Below are 19576 nucleotides of genomic sequence, written 5' to 3'. Positions count from 1 at the left end.
GCTTTTCCGATATCCTACACCCCTGCCCACCCAGCAGTGAATGGGTAACCAGGTATTAATCGGGGGTTGTGTCCCTTCTCCTGGGATCTGTTCCATTCTTCTATAATTCCTTCCCCTGCTGTCTCTCTTCGGCAATGACCACAGATGTTGCGCTGACTAAACGAAACTTTCCAACTTTCAATAAGCATCTTTATTTATAATACTAAGCAATAATTATTGATCATTAGTTTATTTAACCCTTTCATTGCTAAACGCTCGCAGCGAGCATTAGGCGTTCTTGCTGGTCATGCTAAACGTTCGCTGCGAGCTCCAGCCACACTCAAATCTCCCGCGTATGAGAGTGTTCCACCACTATTTCTCACAACACAGGATTGCCAATTGAGTGGGTTCTTCACTAAATTTGGTGGAAAATCATGTCAGCCCAGCGCATCAAATCTACGGATAAGTAACTGGTGGATGTTCTTGTTCAATATAGCGGCATTTTTGCATAGCTTCGCCTATCACCTGACTGATTCTTTGACCAAATAGTTGTAAAAATTGCAGGTGGCAATACAACCTTGCCAGAATCTCAAGGAAAGATGTCCGCAGTTCTCTCAATATGGCTGATCATCCTGCACGCACTGATGTAAGTGTTCACATTCATCACTCCCTGAACATGCATGTATGTTCGCAGGAGAGGCATACATAACCGACTCCTATAGATCTGGGCCTCCTCTTTCCAATGGTATTTTTGGTTTTTAGTTATGATGAATAGTTCTTGAGATACAGAGGTTATAAAAGACCCCCCAGTGGGCTGCCTGACTGCGCCTGAGGGGATAGTCGCATCCCGTCCCACGCGCAATGAAAGGGTTGAGGGGTTGTAAATGGTCAGCCTGATTTTTTTTTTATTTATTTAATTTTTTTTTTTTTGGCTTATAAAATTCTGTGAATCTTTTTTTCTTTTGGTATATGAATGATTATGATGAAAAAATAATACAGTGGTATGCAACATGCAATGCAATGCAACGTCCTGCAATGAGCTTCCGCGCGGTGCCACTGGCTTGCAATTCATGTTTTCACTCCTTTTTAATTTTATGAATTTTTTTCATGGTCTGTCATGATACTCTTAGGTTCTCTCACACCACTAGTCAAGAAAATGGGAAATTTTTAGCACTCACTCATATATTTTGTATTTATCCGTGAAAAATTGATCATATAATTTTTTTTCAGAAATCCAACACAACACTCTATGTATCTGCATCATATGTCTTTTGAATTATATTTTATTGATTTTACACAGTACAATACTGGTTTTTACTTTGAAATATGGCGAAATATGGTCAAATTCAAGTACATGTATTTGTGACCTCATTAAAAAGACTTAACATTGAGTAAACGAGGCAGCCTGTGTACACATCCAATGCAAGTAAGTAAAGGAAACCATGCCTGCTTTTTTCTTCATATCCTGACGTATATATCCTGTGGATTTCAAGTCCCTCGGTGGAATAGGTAAAATACACAAAATATTTCAACTTCATCGCTTTATATCTCAAAACTATGATTTTGCACTTCTTATTATAGACATACTTCCTACTGCAGCTTATGAAAGTACGTGTAAGGAATAAAATCTGCTATCGAAACTATTGTTTGTAGTTGATTTTGATTTTTGAAAAATAGTTGTCATTTTTAAAATTATTTCATTGAACTTTATTTTTTTTTTTTTACTATTGTATAAAACCAGCCTACAGCAAGCGTTAATCTCCCATCCTTTCTGATTAAAATGCTTTTTGAATGAAAGAAATCGGCCCATAAATAAGGGAGGAGTTACACTTAGAACATAAGGAATTTAACATGGGATTCAAGATTTTACAACCCATCCCCTTAATTCTGGTAAGGCATTGTGATGTGAATATGGCTATATGTTACTATAGTGACAATCCATCGACTCTAATTTGAGCCCTGGGGTTTGGTCCTTGTTTGTTACACGTCTAGGGATGACCTGCGCATGACGATCTGTCACTGTTAGTCTGTACGTAATCTATTTATGGAATATAAAAATATATTCATAATACGACTTCATGGTGTTATGAATGGCTTGGGATTTAAGGGAAAGACAACGACTTTGTAAACTTTCCATTTCACTCATCACGTGGCTCATGTGACGCTTCCAAGTGAAATGGAAGGTTTAAAGTCATAGTCTTTCCCTCAAATTATTACCTAAATACAGGGTGACGGGTGATGGGAGACGGTGGCAGGGGGGGGCTTTGCCTCCCCTCGTAATAGTAAAAAATGTTTCCTAAATATTGATGATAAAATACTAAAAAATTGACAAATATTTGTAAAAAATCTAAATCAACTTCAAACAATAGTTATAATAGCGAACATAATTTCTTTTTCATGCTTTCATAAACTGAATAAGAAGGGTAGACTTAAATAAATGAGGCCCTGCGAGCGAAAACGTACAAAGCGCCATTTTTTAAAAGCGGGAAATCAAGTTTAAAGTTTTGCAATGTTTAAATTATCATAACTTCCTTGGTTTTTAAGGTAGACACTTCGATCAAAGACCAAAAGGAAGGTTAAGGTATGTAGAATATTGCCATGTACTCAGTTATGAAAAAAAAATATATATATAGGCCCGAAAAAGTAGGTTTTTCAAAATCATCCATGATGTGCAATATTTGACTACAACATTTATTGAGTAGCATTCACTTACAACTTGGGTAGTATGTATGCTAGAAACATCAAATTTGCACACAATAAAGTGTTTTTGATGGAGATCGTTGGTAGGAAAAATCCGTCCTTCAAAAATCTCTACATCACCATGTATACTATTGTTATCACTACTTCCAGTGTTGTCGAATGGAACAAGATGACGAGAAACACACCTAACCCTGGCCGAGACATCGTTACTCCTGATGTTGTAAAACGACGTGATTGTGTTACCAGGGCAGCTGTCCTGCACCCCAGATGGGGTACAGGGTGTTAGATCATTAATGTCACTACTGGAACTCATAATGACAATAGTTTTCCACTTTAACCCTTAGATTACAGCGATCGTATATATAAGTGCGCAACCACACGCCCCACCTGTACGGGGATCATATATACACTGTAATCATCACACTCTACACTCCTTACATTTCAAATATATTGCCAGTTCTTGACTCAGAAGAATGGTGGAGGCATCTGGCATCCGTACACACTCTCATTCGTCTCCAGCGCGCAGCCTACCGAAGGCCACAGATCATTTTTCACTTTTGTTCGGAATACATCTGGCATGTCTCGTGACGCGTCAAGCAGTTCCTCTGCTCCGGGCGGAAGTAGAGCGCGGGCGAATCAAAGTGACAGTGACTCTGATGACTGCTATGGTAGTGACATTGACAGAGGAGGGAGGGGCAAGTAGGGGTAGAGAGAGAGAGAGAGAGAGAGAGAGAGAGAGAGAGAGAGAGAGAGAGAGAGAGAGAGAGAGAGAGAGAGAGAGAGAGAGAGAGAGAGAGAGAGAGAGAGAGTGTTTGTGTGTGCGGTGCTTCCATGCAAATAATTAAGTTTTTACTTATTTGAAATTATTACTTGAAGAAAGCCTAAAATAGGTGTTTCTTGTAATTATTATTTTATAAAACTAATAGTAATAATTATTATAATTTTTAATGATCGGATGGAAGTGATCGGAACAGCAGAACTATAAAAATGATCGGACGATCGGAATCAGATCAGTTGCCGAAAGTGAGCGGATGATTTACATAGATTTACATAGAAAATCAGACCACACAGACCGCATGGTCCAGACTAGGTGGTCTGTCCTTAAACCTAAGTGATTCTACATTAATCAGAAGGCTCCAAAACGTTGCATTTGAACTCTAGTTAATACTAAGTTGAAGGAAGTGACGGTCGAGCTTGTTTTTGAAGGAGTCAATCGTGTTACACTGGACCACTGATGGTGGGAGCTTATTCCATTCTCGCACTACAACGTTGGTGAAGAAAAATTTTGTGCAGTCTGAATTTACTTGTCTACATTTGAGTTTTACGCCATTGTTCCTCGTACGCAAAATGTCATTGATCATAAAGAATGTTGATGTGTCTATATTCGTGAAACCATTAAATATTTTAAAACATTCGATCAGTTTTCTTCGGAGGCGACATTTCTCAAGGGAGAACACATTAAGGGGAGAAAGCCTTTCTTCGTATGATTTGTTGCGCAAGGAAGGGATCATATTTGTTGCCCTACGCTGAACACCTTCTAATTTAGCAATGTCCTTTGCATGGTGGGGAGACCAAAACTGTACCGCATATTCCAAGTGGGGTCTGACTAAACTATTGTAGAGTGGAAGTATTACATCTTTATTCTTGAATAAAAAGTTTCTTTTAATGAAGCCCAACATTCTGTTCGCTTTATTTGCTGCATCGATGCATTGATGTGAGAATTTAAGTTTGACGCGATTTTGACCCCCAAATCCTTAACGCATTGAACGCTTTTGAGTTTAACGCCGCGCATTTCTTGAAGGACCTGGCACTTGTCTACGTTAAACGGCATCTCCTATCTATCCGACCAAGCTGAAATTTTGTGCAAATCCTCTTGGAGGCTTTGCCTGTCTTCGTCAGTGTGAACCGAGTTACCAATCTTTGTGTCGTCTGCAAATTTATTAATGCGATTATTGAGTCCAACATCCACGTCGTTGATGTAAATAATGAAGAGCACTGGGCCAAGAACCGAACCCTGAGGGACGCCACTAGTGACCGGCGCCCACTCTGAGTTAAATCCGTCAATCCTCTTTGTTGTCTGTTGCTCAACCAATTCACAATCCATTGGTGTACTTGACCGACAATACCTATTTGCTTTAATATGTGTAACGGTCCAAATGTGCACTTTCCTCATATCATCACCACTGTTTTTGTTTATCATCATCACCATCATTTCCTCATTGTAACGATCTAGATGTGTAATAAGTGAGTGAGTATGGAATGCAAGTGAGTGAATGATTATATATTACAACAAACGAGCAAGTGAGCGGATGTGTGGACGGGTGAACGAGTGTGTGTGATAAGTAGAGATTATTGGCGTGAATGAGGGTGTGAATGGATGACAGACGGTTCTGAAATCCCTCATCTCCAGTCTCGAACCCTAGAATGATTATTAGTTAGCTAGCAATAGATTATCTAGTTGTAATGCCGAGGTCAGGGGGTACACCGGGGGAAGTTGAGTGCGCAAATAAGAAGTCACGTGAAGAAGGGGGAGGAGCTTAGCAAGAAGACCAGGCGAGCAGGCAAGGGCAGGGAGAAGCACGGGCCAGTGAGGAGACGAGCACCACTACAGCAAGGAAGGCAGCGAGATACCACGGAGAGCAGACAGAGAAGCTTGGGAGACGCGAGAGAGAGCAGACCATCAGGAACGGGTAGCGGGCTGGTCAGGCCGAACAAGAGCAAGGAGAAGAGACGTGAAAGCGGAGTTGAGTGAGAGAGGTGTCCATCTCTCCACTCAGCCCCCCGAAAACCACCACAAACCAACAAGAAGCGGGAAGAGGTCGGGCCCAGACACCGCGACGCCATCGCTGGAGTGCGCGGGTCAGCACTCATGGAAGCGGCCCCCAAAACACTGCCCCAAGCTGCTCCCGCACGCTGGGCCGACCCACACACCACCCACGGCCTGCTGTGTGACGGTCTACAGGATGGGAACCTGTAAGAAGGTGTAGCCTGCCCATCGGCTGCCCTGGTGGCTGTCATAACACTGCCCCAAGCTGCTCCCTACACCACGACCGGCGCCTGCCTCTCCACACCGTGCGACCGCCGCGGCTGCCCCAGATCACTATGGCTGCCCCTAAACAAGCGGCCACCCATCACCAGGACCGCCCATCACATCGTGGACGTCCCCTGCCGAGCCCGACGCTCACGCCAGCTCCTGCCTCTCCTCCTCCAGCAACCAGAGCTACGCATTAAGAGTATTCCCCCCAAATCTCCCTTGTGCAGGTAGCTAGTTAGATTAGAGGCATACAGTCTGTCAGTCATTCGTGGTTTTTAGTACTCTGCTAACCTTTAAAAATGAAACCAAATACATATTGATATAAAACCTTACTGTGAGTGTCATCATTTGGAGCCTGTTTTCCTGCTCATTTGAGATTACTGAACCCTTACACATGCCCCCCCCCATAGTACATGATCACCATCCAGTTTCTTAATATTGTCTCACAAGTGGTTCACACGGAACTCCTCCCACCTTCCATAGTTAATCACACAAGTAACGCCCTTCTGGTCACAAACCTCGGAACAAGTGTTCACTTGTCCTGAGGCCTTACCATCCGGGACCAACGCTCGGGAATGTAGACAACTACCACGCTACCACATACCATCACAACCATAGTGGTCGTCAAAAAGGGATGTAGTGACACCCATAACACCAGGTTAACACCAGACAATAAAGAGCACGCTACATATGTGAAGTAATTTATGATGTGGGACTGTCAAACGCTTTCTGGAAATCAAGATAGACTACATCCAGTGATTTGGTTACGTCATAAACAGTGAAGAGGTCGTTATAAAAGGTTAATAGGTTTGATAGGCAGGATCTTTTGTTATGGAAGCCATGTTGTGAATCCCCAATTAATGAGTGGCTTTCAAGGTAACTCACAATTTTGTCTCTAATTATGCTCTCAAGTAGCTTACCTACAACCGAAGTTAGACTAATGAGCCTGTAATTACCTGGTAATTTTTTGTCTCCTTTAAATCAATGTCACGTTAGCCTTTTTCCAATCCGAAGGGACGATGCCTTGTCGCAAGGACATATTGAATACGGTTGTGAGGGAGGAGAGTATTTTTCTCTTTGTTTCTTTGAGCAGAGTAGGATATACTTTGTCAGGTCCAGGATTTTTATTTGTTTTCAGTGATTGGAGGGCTTTAAGGACTTCATCGGTTGTTATTTCAAAGTTTGGCAATGCATGTTTGGGATTTACATTAGTATCGGTGTTGGTGGTAGTGGTGGGAGGACTGTTAGTATTAAACACAGAGGAAAAATAATTGTTTAATAGGTTTGCAACGTGTTGGCTGTCAGTCACTAGTGCACCATCGTTGTTTGTTAAGGGTCCAATTCCACTTCTGATCGCCTTTCTGTTGTTTATGTAACTAAAGAAGGATTTCGGATTATTTTTACAGTTGGCCGCAATAGTTTCTTCATATCTACGCTTTGCCTGACATACTAATCTTTTTACTCGTCGCCTGGCATCATGGTAAAGTCTAATGTTTTCGGGCGCGCTTTGCTCTTTCTTTAGCCTGTAAAACAATTTTCTTTCCTTGACTGTTTAATTTTGCTATTAAACCAAGGTGGGCTTTTATTAGTGTTACTTCGCTTCTCACACAAAGGAACGAATGTGTTCTGCTGAGTGAGTAACTGATTTTTAAAGCTTAGCCAGGCGTCCTCTACATTGCCATCATCTGATAGTTGCATATCTATTAGTTTTCGTCGGATTTCTACGAAGTTAGCTCTTTTGAAATTGGGCACCTTTACTTTATTTTCAGTCACTGATGTTTGAGCTCTAATGTCGACGCGCACTAATTTATGATTGCAAGAACCGAGGTGTTCTCCTACTGTGACATTACTGACAAGGTTATCTTAGGTCGTTATAAAAAGGTCTAGTATGTTATTTTATTGAGTTGGTTCAGAAACCATTTGGCTTAGATAATTTTCTTCTAAAAATTCGATCATTCTATGGGACTCACCTTCTGTACCTGACAGTGTCGCCCAGTCGATATGGGGGAGGTTAAAGTCTCCTAATATCAGTGAGTCACTGTTATGAAGTGACTACCTTAAAACGCTGTACATTTCAAGATCGGCATCGAATGATTGCCCCGGAGGCCTGTAGGTGACAGATATATTTAAATCGACCTTTGCAATGCTTACTCGCACGCACAAATGTTCACCGTTACTGTCTCCTGGTGTTCTGTCAGTGGGTTGCAAATAGCTTTTGACAAAAAGGGCGACACCACCCCCTCTACGGTTTACACGATCTTTGTTGAAGAGTCTGTAGCCATCTATGTTGTATTCTGTACTTAAATCAATATTTGTGGTGTCCATAAATGTTTCAGTTATAGCAATTACGTCAAAATTATCTGTCAGAGCAAGACATCTCGGTTCATCAAACTTGTTTCTTAGGCTACGCGCATTGAAACTAAGGATTCTTAGGTTATCTTGAGGCTTGGTAATAGAGGCGGAGGTATTGGCGGGTTCAAGGTTACGAGTTTGTTGCGATGAATGGCGTCTATTTACACGGGCGGGATGGAGGGACGTGGCTGAGAGTCTTTTTTTGATTGGGTGTCACGTACTGCGTCGCTGAGGAGCCTTCCGAATCTGGCTGCCCTGATGAGGGATAGGTGTATCCCGTCCCTGTAGAAGAGTTTACTCTGGCCATAGAAATTGTCCCAGGCATTAAAGAACTCAACGCCAAACTCTCTGCAAAGAGTCTGTAAGTGGTTGTTGAGGCTGAAGGCCTTGCTGAAGAAGTCGCTCTCATCCCATGTCCATGGTAGAATTCCTGAAATCAAAATATTTGGGGATTTAGACTTATACTGCTGGACGAGTCTACGGTACTTGTCCAGCAGTTCCTCAGACCGGGTCGTGGTGACGTCGTTTGTACCTGTATGGAGAACAAAGAGTGAGTCATTAGAAGCCTCAGCAGAGACCTCGTCCAGGGCAGCTGTGATGTCGTCAACTCCAGCTCCAGGATAACAGTAGTTACGCCTGCGACGGGGGACTCTTCCACAGAATTCAACCGCCTGATGGCGAATCACAGAGTCCCCGACCAAGAAGGTGCTCTGCTCCTCGTCCTCCTCCTCCAGTATGGCAAATCTGTTGTAGCAATGAGTAGGATAAATGGCTCTAGGGGCGGGTCTGGCTCCTTCTCTCATGGTGGTGAAGCCTTCGGTGTCAGGTGCAGCTATACCATTCCCCTGTGACATGTCTTCTTCGGAAGGTGGCTGGGCGTGGAGAACAGGTGCGGCGGGTGATGAGGCGTCACTTGCAGCAGGTGCGACGATGTTGGCCTGGATAAACTCCTGCAAGGTTTCAACGGTACGTGTTAGTTTGGTGATCTTCTCCTCGCCAGCTGTCAGCCTTTCGTCCTGTTGAAGGAGTCTCGTTTCCATCTGCTGTGTCAACAGGCAGATCTTGCAGACGGTCGATCGTCCTGTGAAGAAATGGCTTGAGAAGTTGCCTGTGCAAATCGAGCATTTCTTTAGCACCATCTTGGTAAGGAGGAGAGAGCAAGTGAGTAGTGTTTATTTCTTTTTCTTTTTCTTTTTCGTAGGGCAGAGGGACGCGAGTGCGATTAAGTGAGAGAGAGAGAGAGAGAGAGAGAGAGAGAGAGAGAGAGAGAGAGAGAGAGAGAGAGAGAGAGAGAGAGAGAGAGAGAGAGAGGATGGTAGGAGGAAGGCATGGGAGGGAGGGGGAAAGAGAGGGAGGAGGAAGAATTTGGGGTGCGGGGGGAAGAGGGAGAGAGAGGGAGGGCTGGAAGGAAAAAGGAGGGAGGGAGAGAGGGAGGGATGGAAAGAAAAGAGGGGGGAAGGGGGAGTGGATACAAGAGAGAGAGAGAGAGAGAGAGAGAGAGAGAGAGAGAGAGAGAGAGAGAGAGAGAGAGAGAGAGAGAGAGAGAGAGAGAGAGAGAGAGAGAGAGAGAGAGAGGAAAGGGCGGCAGAGGGGGGGAACAAGGGAGAGGGAGGGGTGAGGGAAAGGGAGGAGGAGCGAGGAACGAGAGACGCTGGTGAGGGGGTCATTAGGAAATTTTTTGTCTCAGGGGAATACTCAGGTCAGGTCACGGCAGGTCACTCCCCACACTTGTGAGGGAGTGGTGTTGGCGTGGTATCTAGAAATATGTAATAAATATGGCGGAAAGTGTAACAATGTGTTTTGTGAATGTGCGTATACAGTCGTCCCTCATATAGTATGGGGGTTAGGGACCCAGGACCCCTGTACTATTCGAAAATCCGTATTAAATTAGTGCCCCCCCTAGAAACACTCTGGGCTGCATTTGAAAGAGGGAATCGGGACTCTCGGAACGTCACAAGTGCTCTCAAATGCGTGACACGGCAGCACATGTTGCCTTCGTGCTGTGATGATTTCATCAGCAAATAAGGTGATCCACACAAACATATACAAGTGTTTCCATTGCATTTCACCTCTCTGTGCCACCATATCCACTGCAGCTTCCTTTTCATCTTCTGTTGTAAGGAGTTCATCAGCCAGGACAGCTAGTAATGCATGTTAAACGTCGCCAGAAAGATCAGCATACGCCATTTTGCTACGAGTGAGACGCCGTTACCATAGCAATGATGAGGCTTAGTAGATACAGGGAACACTACTCTCATTCACGTGGTATGCTCTCCCTACTGCAACGTAACTCATCCCAAAGCATAACTTCTCCTAAATCTGAATTCTTCTGCAAGGTGAACACCTTTCTCCAATGCTTTGAGGTGTTTTCAGCAGGTGTTTTGGTGGAACAGTGTTCCCACACGTGCCATGGCTACTTGGTGCGATAAGCGGGAAATTTAAAAATCCTAAAAAAAATCTTCCATGACAATCTGTATAAAACCGATACCGTACTATTGGAAACCGTACTATATGTTTTACAAGGTGCTATGTCGAGAGGGTAGGTACGGGCAGATAGAGGCAGTAAAAGTCAGGGTAACACTTAATCCTGTCCAGCAAGCACGTGGTGGCACAGCAATCAGCACAAGCACTCAGCAAACCTCTGCAAGCAGCTAACAAACTCGGCAGACAATAACCAGCACGCAGCACAGCACGTAATGGCACTCGGCAGAGAGAGAGAGAGAGAGAGAGAGAGAGAGAGAGAGAGAGAGAGAGAGAGAGAGAGAGAGAGAGATGGAAGGGGACGGTGTGGGAGGGAGGGGGAGAGAGAGGGAGGGATGGAGGGAGGAAGAGGGCGAAGGAGGGGGAGGGAGAGCGAGAGGGGGAGAGTGAGGGAGGAGGAGGAGCGAAAGAGGGAGTGTGGAAGGAGAGAGAGAGTGGCAGGTGGAGGGGTAATTATGAGATTAAGTAAATCTCTGGGGAAGTCAGGTCAGGTCACTCTCCACACCTGTAAGGGAGTGGAGCGTCGCCATGTGGAATATGGAAATATCAATAAATAGGACGGAGAGTGTAGCACTAATGTTTTGTATATACAGTAAAACCTCACAATTTGCGCCCTCGCCATTTGCGTGGCCTTAATTTGTGGCCATCATCCCAACATTTGCGCATCTCTCTGCTATGGTAACAGCATCTCACAGGCAGCAAAATGGTGTTCGCTGATTTTCTGAGGGCGTTTACTAGCTGTTTTGGCAGCAAAATGGCATCCGTTCACCTTCTGAGGGCGTTTACTAGCTGTTTTGACAGCAAAATGGCATCCGTTCACCTTCTGAGGGCGTTTACTAGCTGTTTTGACAGCAAAATGGCATCCGTTCACCTTCTGAGGGCGTTTACTAGCTGTTTTGGCAGCAAAATGGCATCCGTTCATCTTCTGAGGGCGTTTACTAGCTGTTTTGGCAGCAAAATGGCATCCGTTCATCTTCTGAGGACGTTTACTAGCTGTTTTGGCAGCAAAATGGCATCCGTTCATCTTCTGAGGGCGTTTACTAGCTGTTTTGGCAGCAAAATGGCATCCGTTCATCTTCTGAGGGCGTTTACTAGCTGTTTTGGCAGCAAAATGGCATCCGTTCACCTTCTGAGGGCGTTTACTAGCTGTTCTGGCAGCAAAATGGCATCCGTTCACCTTCTGAGGGCGTTTACTAGCTGTTCTGGCAGCAAAATGGCATCCGTTCATCTTCTGAGGACGTTTACTAGCTGTTTTGGCAGCAAAATGGCATCCGTTCATCTTCTGAGGGCGTTTACTAGCTGTTTTGGCAGCAAAATGGCATCCGTTCATCTTCTGAGGGCGTTTACTAGCTGTTTTGGCAGCAAAATGGCATCCGTTCATCTTCTGAGGGCGTTTACTAGCTGTTTTGGCAGCAAAATGGCATCCGTTCATCTTCTGAGGACGTTTACTAGCTGTTTTGGCAGCAAAATGGCATCCGTTCATCTTCTGAGGACGTTTACTAGCTGTTCTGGCAGCAAAATGGTGTCCGCTGGCGCGCTACAGCTGTCTACCACCCGCACGCCTTCTGCTGCCAGTGGAGAACACTGCCAACGTACACAATATGTCATTTCCCGCCATAACCCGATCGCCTCTCTTCGTCTTGTGGTGACTGCAATTATTCGATGTTTTCTGCCTCACCCTTGCACCACCTGCACGCAGCGTCATCGAAGCCTATACCCCGGAAAAAAACGATGATGACCATAGCACAGGTGGAAGTGATTAAGAAAGTGGACAGTCGAAGAAAAAAGCGAGAGATTGGCCATGAGTATGACGTGTTTCCTGCCAGCAGACCAGTTTTTAAAAAATTTTTTATGGAAGGAGGATTTTGGGCCGTGACCGCCCATATGTATTTTTCCCCATAGGTTATTAAGTTCGCCATTTGCGCACCTTCAGACTGCCCATATGTGCCCAAATGGTGAGGTTTGACTGTATGTGTATAAATGTTTACAGATCGCTATGTTGAAAAGGTAGATCCAGGGGAGAGGTAGTAAAATTAAGGGCAAACGACCTCGAATCAGGATTGAAATCAACAATATCGAAATTTGCTGATAACACCAAGGTGGGTGGAAAGACCCTCACAAAGACCGACTGCAAAATCATTCAGAAAAACCTCAATCACATTATTGAATGGTCAGAAAAATGGCAAATGTCCTTTAATGTTGACAAATGCAAAGTCATGAAATAGTAACCACACATGCATCATGAATGGGAAACCTCTGCAAGCAATGCAGGAGGAAAAGGATCTTGGAGTCACTATCAGCAGTGACCTGAAACACGCGAATCACTGTAAAAGAGCCTACAACAAAGCCAACACTATGCTCGGGTTCATAGCGAGGAACTTCGAGTGTAAAACGCCAGACGTGATGCTAGCCTTGTATAATTCCATGGTATGACCGCACCTCGAGTATGCAGTACAGTTCTAGTCTCCTAATTACAGAAAGGACATTGATTTATTGGAAAGGATTCAACGACACGCCACAAAGATGATTCCAACCTTAAGGGCTCAACCGTACGAGGAACGACTCAAGCGACTCAATCTCTTTACATTGGAGAAAAGACGCCTGCGAGGGGATATGATTCAAGCCTTCAAGTATCTGAAAAACTTCCATCCGTTTTTAGATTACTAAAAATTCTTTGAACTGCAAACCAACCTAAGAACAAGAACGGCTTACCCACTCAGTCGAGTCGATGTAACAAAGACATCGGAAGGAGTTTCTTTTCAAACCGAGTCATTCATCACTGGAACAATATTCCTTCAGAAGCAGTAAATGCAAATACCATCAACTCCTTCAAATATAGAATCGACCGTCACTTCGCTGCGTCAGGAGTGAACTGAATATTGAGGTGCATGTTTTCAGACAGATTGCAGCAAGACCTCAACCTATAATCATATAATTCTCCCCCACAACCTAGCTTGCAAGTAGCGTAAGTCAACAATAGAGTAACGCAACAGTTAATGTCCGCATGACAGGTGGAGTGAGGTGTGGGTGCAGTAAGGTGACAGGTTACTGGTGCGTGCCTAGTACCGCCGGTAAAACGAGGATCAAGCCTCCACCTGTGCCCCTGAAACTACACCTCACCCATCGTGAGTATTAGGGGGGATTCTGGGGCTGCCCTGTGTAGGCCACTCGTCCTCTTCCAGTCTCCCTGTATTTCTATGTTCTTGTATCTGCTCCTCAATATCGAGGTGCTTTTCATCTGCTCCTCAATGTCGAGGTGCTTTCATCTGCTCCCCAGGCCCAAAGTGGCTGTCGAGCAGATTAATCACCAAACCAGGCAACCTCGTAATGAGCCAATAGGCTTTCTGTTGCCTGCATTTCCATGTTTCCATGTTTCCTTTCTGCGAGGCACAACGTCATTCGCAAAACTATCAGCTCATGGCACACAGCACACAGCATACGGTACTGTAGACAGCTCACAGACTCAGCGCACAGCAACACGGCACAACAATCAGCACACAGAATCAGCACACACCTCAGAGTCAGTACACAGACTTAGTGCCACAGCAGCAGCACAAGCACAGCACAGTCAGCTCACAGCACACAGTACAGTAGTCAGCATTCAGCGCACAGATCGCCAAATCATTTGGCTAACAACACTTTGTAACAAGCGGCGAGTACTAAAGATGTCTGCAGAGCGTAACACAATCCACGTGGATGGGAACGAGGAGCGGGGAGCGCGTGACCCCGTGACCCCTCGCAGTTAGGAGCGGGCAGCAAGAGGAGTGAGGAGGGGGCAGGGAGAGGAGTGAGGAGCGGGCAGCGAGAGGAGTGAGGAGCGGGCAGGGAGAGGAGTGAGGAGCGGGCAGCGAGAGGAGTGAGGAGCGGGCAGGGAGAGGAGTGAGGAGTGGGCAGGGAGAGGAGTGAGGAGCGGGCAGGGAGAGGAGTGAGGAGCGGGCAGGGAGAGGAGTGAGGAGCGGGCAGGGAGAGGAGTGAGGAGCGGGCAGGGAGAGGAGTGAGGAGCGGGCAGGGAGAGGAGTGAGGGAGGCAGCAGGAGAGGAGGAGGCGGGCAGGGAGAGGAGGGTGAGGGAGGCAGGGCAGGAGGAGAGTGAGGCAGCAGAGGAGGAGGGAGCAGCGAGAGGAGTGAGGAGGCGGGCAGGAGAGGAGGAGGCGGGCAGGGGAGAGGGAGGAGGAGGAGGGAGGGGAGAGGGAGTGGAGGAGGAGGGGCAGGGGAGAGGAGGAGGAGCGGGCAGGGAGGAGTGAGGGAGCGGGCAGGAGAGGAGGAGGAGGCGGGCAGGAGGGAGGTGAGGGAGGAGGGCAGGGAGAGGAGGAGGAGGAGCGGGCAGAGGAGAGGAGGAGGAGCAGGGGAGAGGTGAGGAGCGGGCAGGGAGAGGAGGAGGGAGCGGGCAGGGAGAGGTGAGGAGGAGCGGGAGGGAGGAGGGAGGGAGCGGCAGGGAGAGGAGGAGGAGGAGCGGGTGAGGGAGAGGGAGGAGGAGCGGGCAGGAGGAGGAGTGAGGAGCGGGCAGGGAGAGGGTGAGGAGGCAGCAGGGAGGAGGTGAGGCGGGCAGGGAGAGGAGTGAGGAGGCGGGCAGGAGGAGAGGAGGAGGAGGCGGGCAGGGAGGGGAGGCAGGAGGTGAGGGAGGCGGGCAGGGAGGAGGAGGCGGGGAGGAGAGGGTGAGGAGGCGGGCAGGGAGGGGAGGAGGAGGCGGGCAGGGAGGGGGAGGAGGGAGGAGGCGGGCAGGGAGGGGGAGGAGGAGGGGCAGGGAGGAGTGAGGTGAGGAGGCGGGCAGGAGAGGAGTGAGGAGTGGGCAGGGAGGGGGGGAGGAGGGCAGGGAGGGGGAGGAGGGGCAGGGAGGAGGTGAGGAGCGGGCAGGGGAGGAGTGAGGCGGGCAGGGAGGAGTGAGGAGCGGGCAGGGAGAGGAGTGAGGAGCGGGCAGGAGAGGGAGGAGGCGGGCAGGGAGGTGAGGGAGGCGGGCAGGAGGGAGTGAGGAGGCGGGCAGGGGAGAGGAGGAGGAGGAGGGCAGCGAGAGGAGGAGGAGCGGGCAGGGAGGAGTGAGGAGGCGGGCAGGGGAGGGGGAGGGGGAGGGGAGGAGTGAGGGAGGCGGGCAGGAGGAGGTGAGGAGCGGGCAGGGAGGAGTGAGGAGGCGGGCAGGGGAGGGGAGGCGAGGAGGAGGAGGGAGAGGAGTGAGAGGAGTGAGGAGCGGGCAGGGAGGGGAGTGAGGAGCGGGCAGGGAGAGGAGTGAGGAGCGGGCAGGGAGAGGAGTGAGGAGCGGGCAGGGAGAGGAGTGAGGAGCGGGCAGGGAGAGGAGTGAGGAGCGGGCAGGGAGAGGAGTGAGGAGCGGGCAGGAGGAGGAGGAGGCGGGCAGGAGAGGAGTGAGGAGGCGGGCAGGAGGGAGTGAGGAGGCGGGCAGGAGAGGAGGTGAGGCGGGCAGGAGGGGAGTGAGGAGCGGGCAGGGAGAGGAGTGAGGAGCGGGCAGGGAGGGGAGTGAGGAGCGGGCAGGGAGAGGAGTGAGGAGCGGGCAGGGAGGGGAGTGAGGAGCGGTCAGCGAGAGGAACATCAAAAAAGTGATCGGTGCCCACCACTGGTTGGTTGGTAGATTCACTCACTGCGCAGTGTGCAGGCAGTAATTTTCGCTGAGCTACTGAGCCAATGAGGGAACTTATCACATGGGATGCTATGCTCGATGGGCAATCTTGGTTTTGATCTTGACTTTCAGGGACCCTATACCTACAATTTCAAGTAGAAATAGATTTTCATTAATTTAAGTCAATCATATTATGTTTTAATGTACGTAGTTATTTTTACAATGAGAAACAAAATCGCGTTTACAATAAACCCTCTAGTCATCCACGGATATCCATTCTTTCAAAAATGTATCAGAAAATGTCAACTGACCAGGCCGCTGTACAGCAGAAATACCTCCAGACTAGTCCACCCAAGTCTGCCCCACAGTCGCCAAGCAGTCACATCAGGCAGCACCCTGCTCCACCAATATTGTTCCCGTGAAATAGCTACTTGAACCATCACCACCAAGGTACCTAGCACACTGGTGACTGGCGTGCCGTGCCAGATTTGTTTCGTGTTCACTCCGCTCCTCGGCTCCCATGTGTGGAGCGTCTTCTTGTAACCTGTATGGGTTTATCGCTTCATAGGTCCTCCTCCTCTCATCTGCTTATTCATACTTTCTTTTTCTATTGCATCACACTACAGTAATCCCTCGTTTATCGCGGAGGTTAGGTTCCAGAACCCCCCGCGATAGGCGAAAATCTGCGAAATAGCGACCGTATATTTATTTTATTATTTATATAGTTTTACTTATATAAGCACGCATATCTCTGTGAATCTCGACTCAGCCTGTGTGAACAAGGTCACCCAACCACTAGTTTCTCGAGAGATTCAAAGTCGGCTACATTTCACGGGAAATTCATCGAAATTCTAGTCAGAAACTCAGTCACCAACATGTCGGTTACTCGTGTGGTCAGTAAGTTGTGGTTACAAGAAGAAGAAGAGCGTATCAGCTGTTTGGTTCAGTAGCTCTCCATGTGTTTGTTCCAGCATCGCAAAGAGTTCCACGAAACTAGATAAGCTTGGAGTAATCATGTTGAGCAAGTTTAGGACTTGAGTTTTGTTCAAGTGTAGTCATTGCCTCATCCTGTCTGGGTCCTCACTGCCAACTTCTCGAGCATTTAACGGTAGCAAGCTGTAACACACTCTCCCTTTGTCTCCGAGCTAACCACTGACGAACCAACAAATGCTACGGTCGCTGAGCCAATCAGCGCTCAGGATACAGAACACAGGGCTCTGGTTGGTCGCCTTCCATCCATCAGCCAATAGTGTGCCGTGTACGATCACACATGGGCAAACTAGCTCAAGCGGAAGCGGCCGTAGCTGCGTTTTACATACGTGCGAGTCTTTGTCTACTCATCTGCTGTACACAACATATTTTATTTCAATCCAATATTCTTTTAATGTTGTTAATAATATTTTCTTTTCTTTTTTATACTGTTTACAATTTTTTAGGCTAGAAAATGCTTCTTTTACTGCAAAATAAGTAAAATAATAAATATATGAAAATACCCCTATACTGCAAAATCCCGCGATATAGCAAAAAATCCGTGATACAAAACTAAATATTTACAATTTAAAAAGCCGCGATACAGCGAGACCGCGATAAGTGAACCACGATATGGCGAGGGATTACTATATTCATTATTTACATGAATCGTTACACCCTGCAAAATACGGTATATTTCATTCTGGGGACATCTGAGAACTATTGTGTCAAACGGAGGTGTTTTGGGTGCTGGTTTCGCACCAGTAACAATAACCCCTAGGCCTACCAAAAACTAACCATCGGGGTATAAGATGCATGGTGATTTTTTCAATCTTCTTTATTGAAAAAATTGCATCTTATATGACAGGAAATACAGTATATGTGGCTGGCCTTGTTCAGATATTTGCATGAGAGCTAGCCTTGGCTAAAAAAATGTTTACTGTAATGTTTGTATTCCGTCACATCGCTGTGATCAAATGAAAGAGAGAAGAAAGCTAATAAACAGAGTGGAAAAGAAATCAAAGAAAGATTGATGATAAGTAGGGTAGGCGGTGGCTGAAGTGGAAGCGTGCTGGCCCCACATTCACCACGTGATGGACGACACGAGTTCGAATCCCCACCTCGGATTTTTCAGTCACCGCCAAGTGGCTTAAAACTACCCACATGCTGTCCTGAAGACCACCCATCAACCCGGACTCTAGAGGAAACCGTGTAAGAATCAAGAACGAGTTCCGGGGGGCAGCATGAGCCAAGAGAAGATGGTGCCACGATAAACACTTGCCTGCGCCATGATGGGCTGGGGCTGAATACCATCCAGGCCCCTCAAGCAAGCCTGTCGGCGCAATAGGCGGAGACTAAAAAAAAAAAAAAAAAAAAAAAAAAAGTGACACGTTGAGAAGAGATGGGTAGATAAATAGCGCAATAAGCCTAAGGAAAGCACTTACTACTATTTCAAAACTACTACAAAGAGGTGCTGGTACTACCACCACCACCACTACTACTACTACTACTACTACTACTACTTGAAAGTGGGCAAGTGGTCAGCATGCTTGCATGGTAAGTCTGAGGTCCTAGGTTCAAGTCCCACCAAAGAATGCCGACAATTTTCAACCATCACCAAGTGGCGGAAAGTTACCCACATGCTGTCCAGATCTTCAACCAACTCTAACTTCAGTGACTTCATTCAAGTGGAGCACCAGGGGCAGTATGGGCCAGAGCAAGAGTCATACATTGCAGCGGCCACTAGTAATAAAATTCGCTTGTGCCACTATCAGAGGGGTCATCCAAGAGGCCACTCAAGAGTGTCTACCAGTGCTATAGGCAGCACCTAAAATAAAAGGAAAAAATAATTTATATTAATATTAACAATAATAATAATAATAACAATAACAATAACAATAATAATAATAATAATATGATGATGATGATGATAATTGTAATAATAATAATAATAATGATAATACTAATAATTATATAATAATAGGAAAATATTAATATAATGAAATAATAATAATAATAATAATAATAATAATAATAATAATAATAATAATAATAATACCAATAATAATAATAATAATAATAACAAAAATAACAATAATAATTATGAAAGTGTGAGCTGGAGAGGCACCGTACATGTGACCCTAATGTACGAACGTTTCTATGGGTATTCAGATAGCTTTACAAATATTACTTTAGCTCTAATATTGATGAAGGAAAACAGTTTACCTTTAATTTGTTTTCATTTTTTTCCTGTCTTTTGTTATTCTTGGTCTCCAGCTTATGATTAATTGTGTTTTTGACCATGCTTTGTGTGTGCAGGGAGGTTATGGAATATCAAAATGTGTTCAGTCATAAGAAAATGAGTGTAAGAAAATTCAAGACAGATAGGAGCCTCCCTTTGTTGTTTATATGCAATGTATGGTGGTGTTGATGCTCTTTACAGCAGCTACTAAATATGTACAGAATGTTAAGTATTGTAATAATTGAATAATTGGAA

General features: G+C 46.2%; 1 protein-coding gene across 3 annotated transcripts in view; it reads right to left on the bottom strand.

The window, feature by feature from the left end:
- Positions 1-18926, bottom strand: part of LOC127003196 (6-phosphofructo-2-kinase/fructose-2,6-bisphosphatase-like) — a 145680-nt gene extending 126754 nt beyond the window's left edge. For 2 of the 3 annotated variants that reach the window (XM_050869559.1, XM_050869561.1), the window contains exon 1: positions 18720-18926. In XM_050869559.1, coding sequence (XP_050725516.1) covers positions 18720-18763 — 44 coding nt within the window. In that variant the 5' untranslated portion in view covers positions 18764-18926. Of the gene's footprint in view, positions 1-18715 lie in introns of all 3 variants that reach the window. The other variant, XM_050869560.1, reaches the window with a different exon arrangement.
- Between the last annotated feature and the right edge of the window lie 650 nt (positions 18927-19576).

This window comes from Eriocheir sinensis, chromosome 25 (genome assembly GCF_024679095.1).
Source record: "Eriocheir sinensis breed Jianghai 21 chromosome 25, ASM2467909v1, whole genome shotgun sequence".
NCBI lineage: Eukaryota > Metazoa > Arthropoda > Malacostraca > Decapoda > Varunidae > Eriocheir > Eriocheir sinensis.
This window is presented reverse-complemented; position numbering and strand designations above follow the sequence as displayed.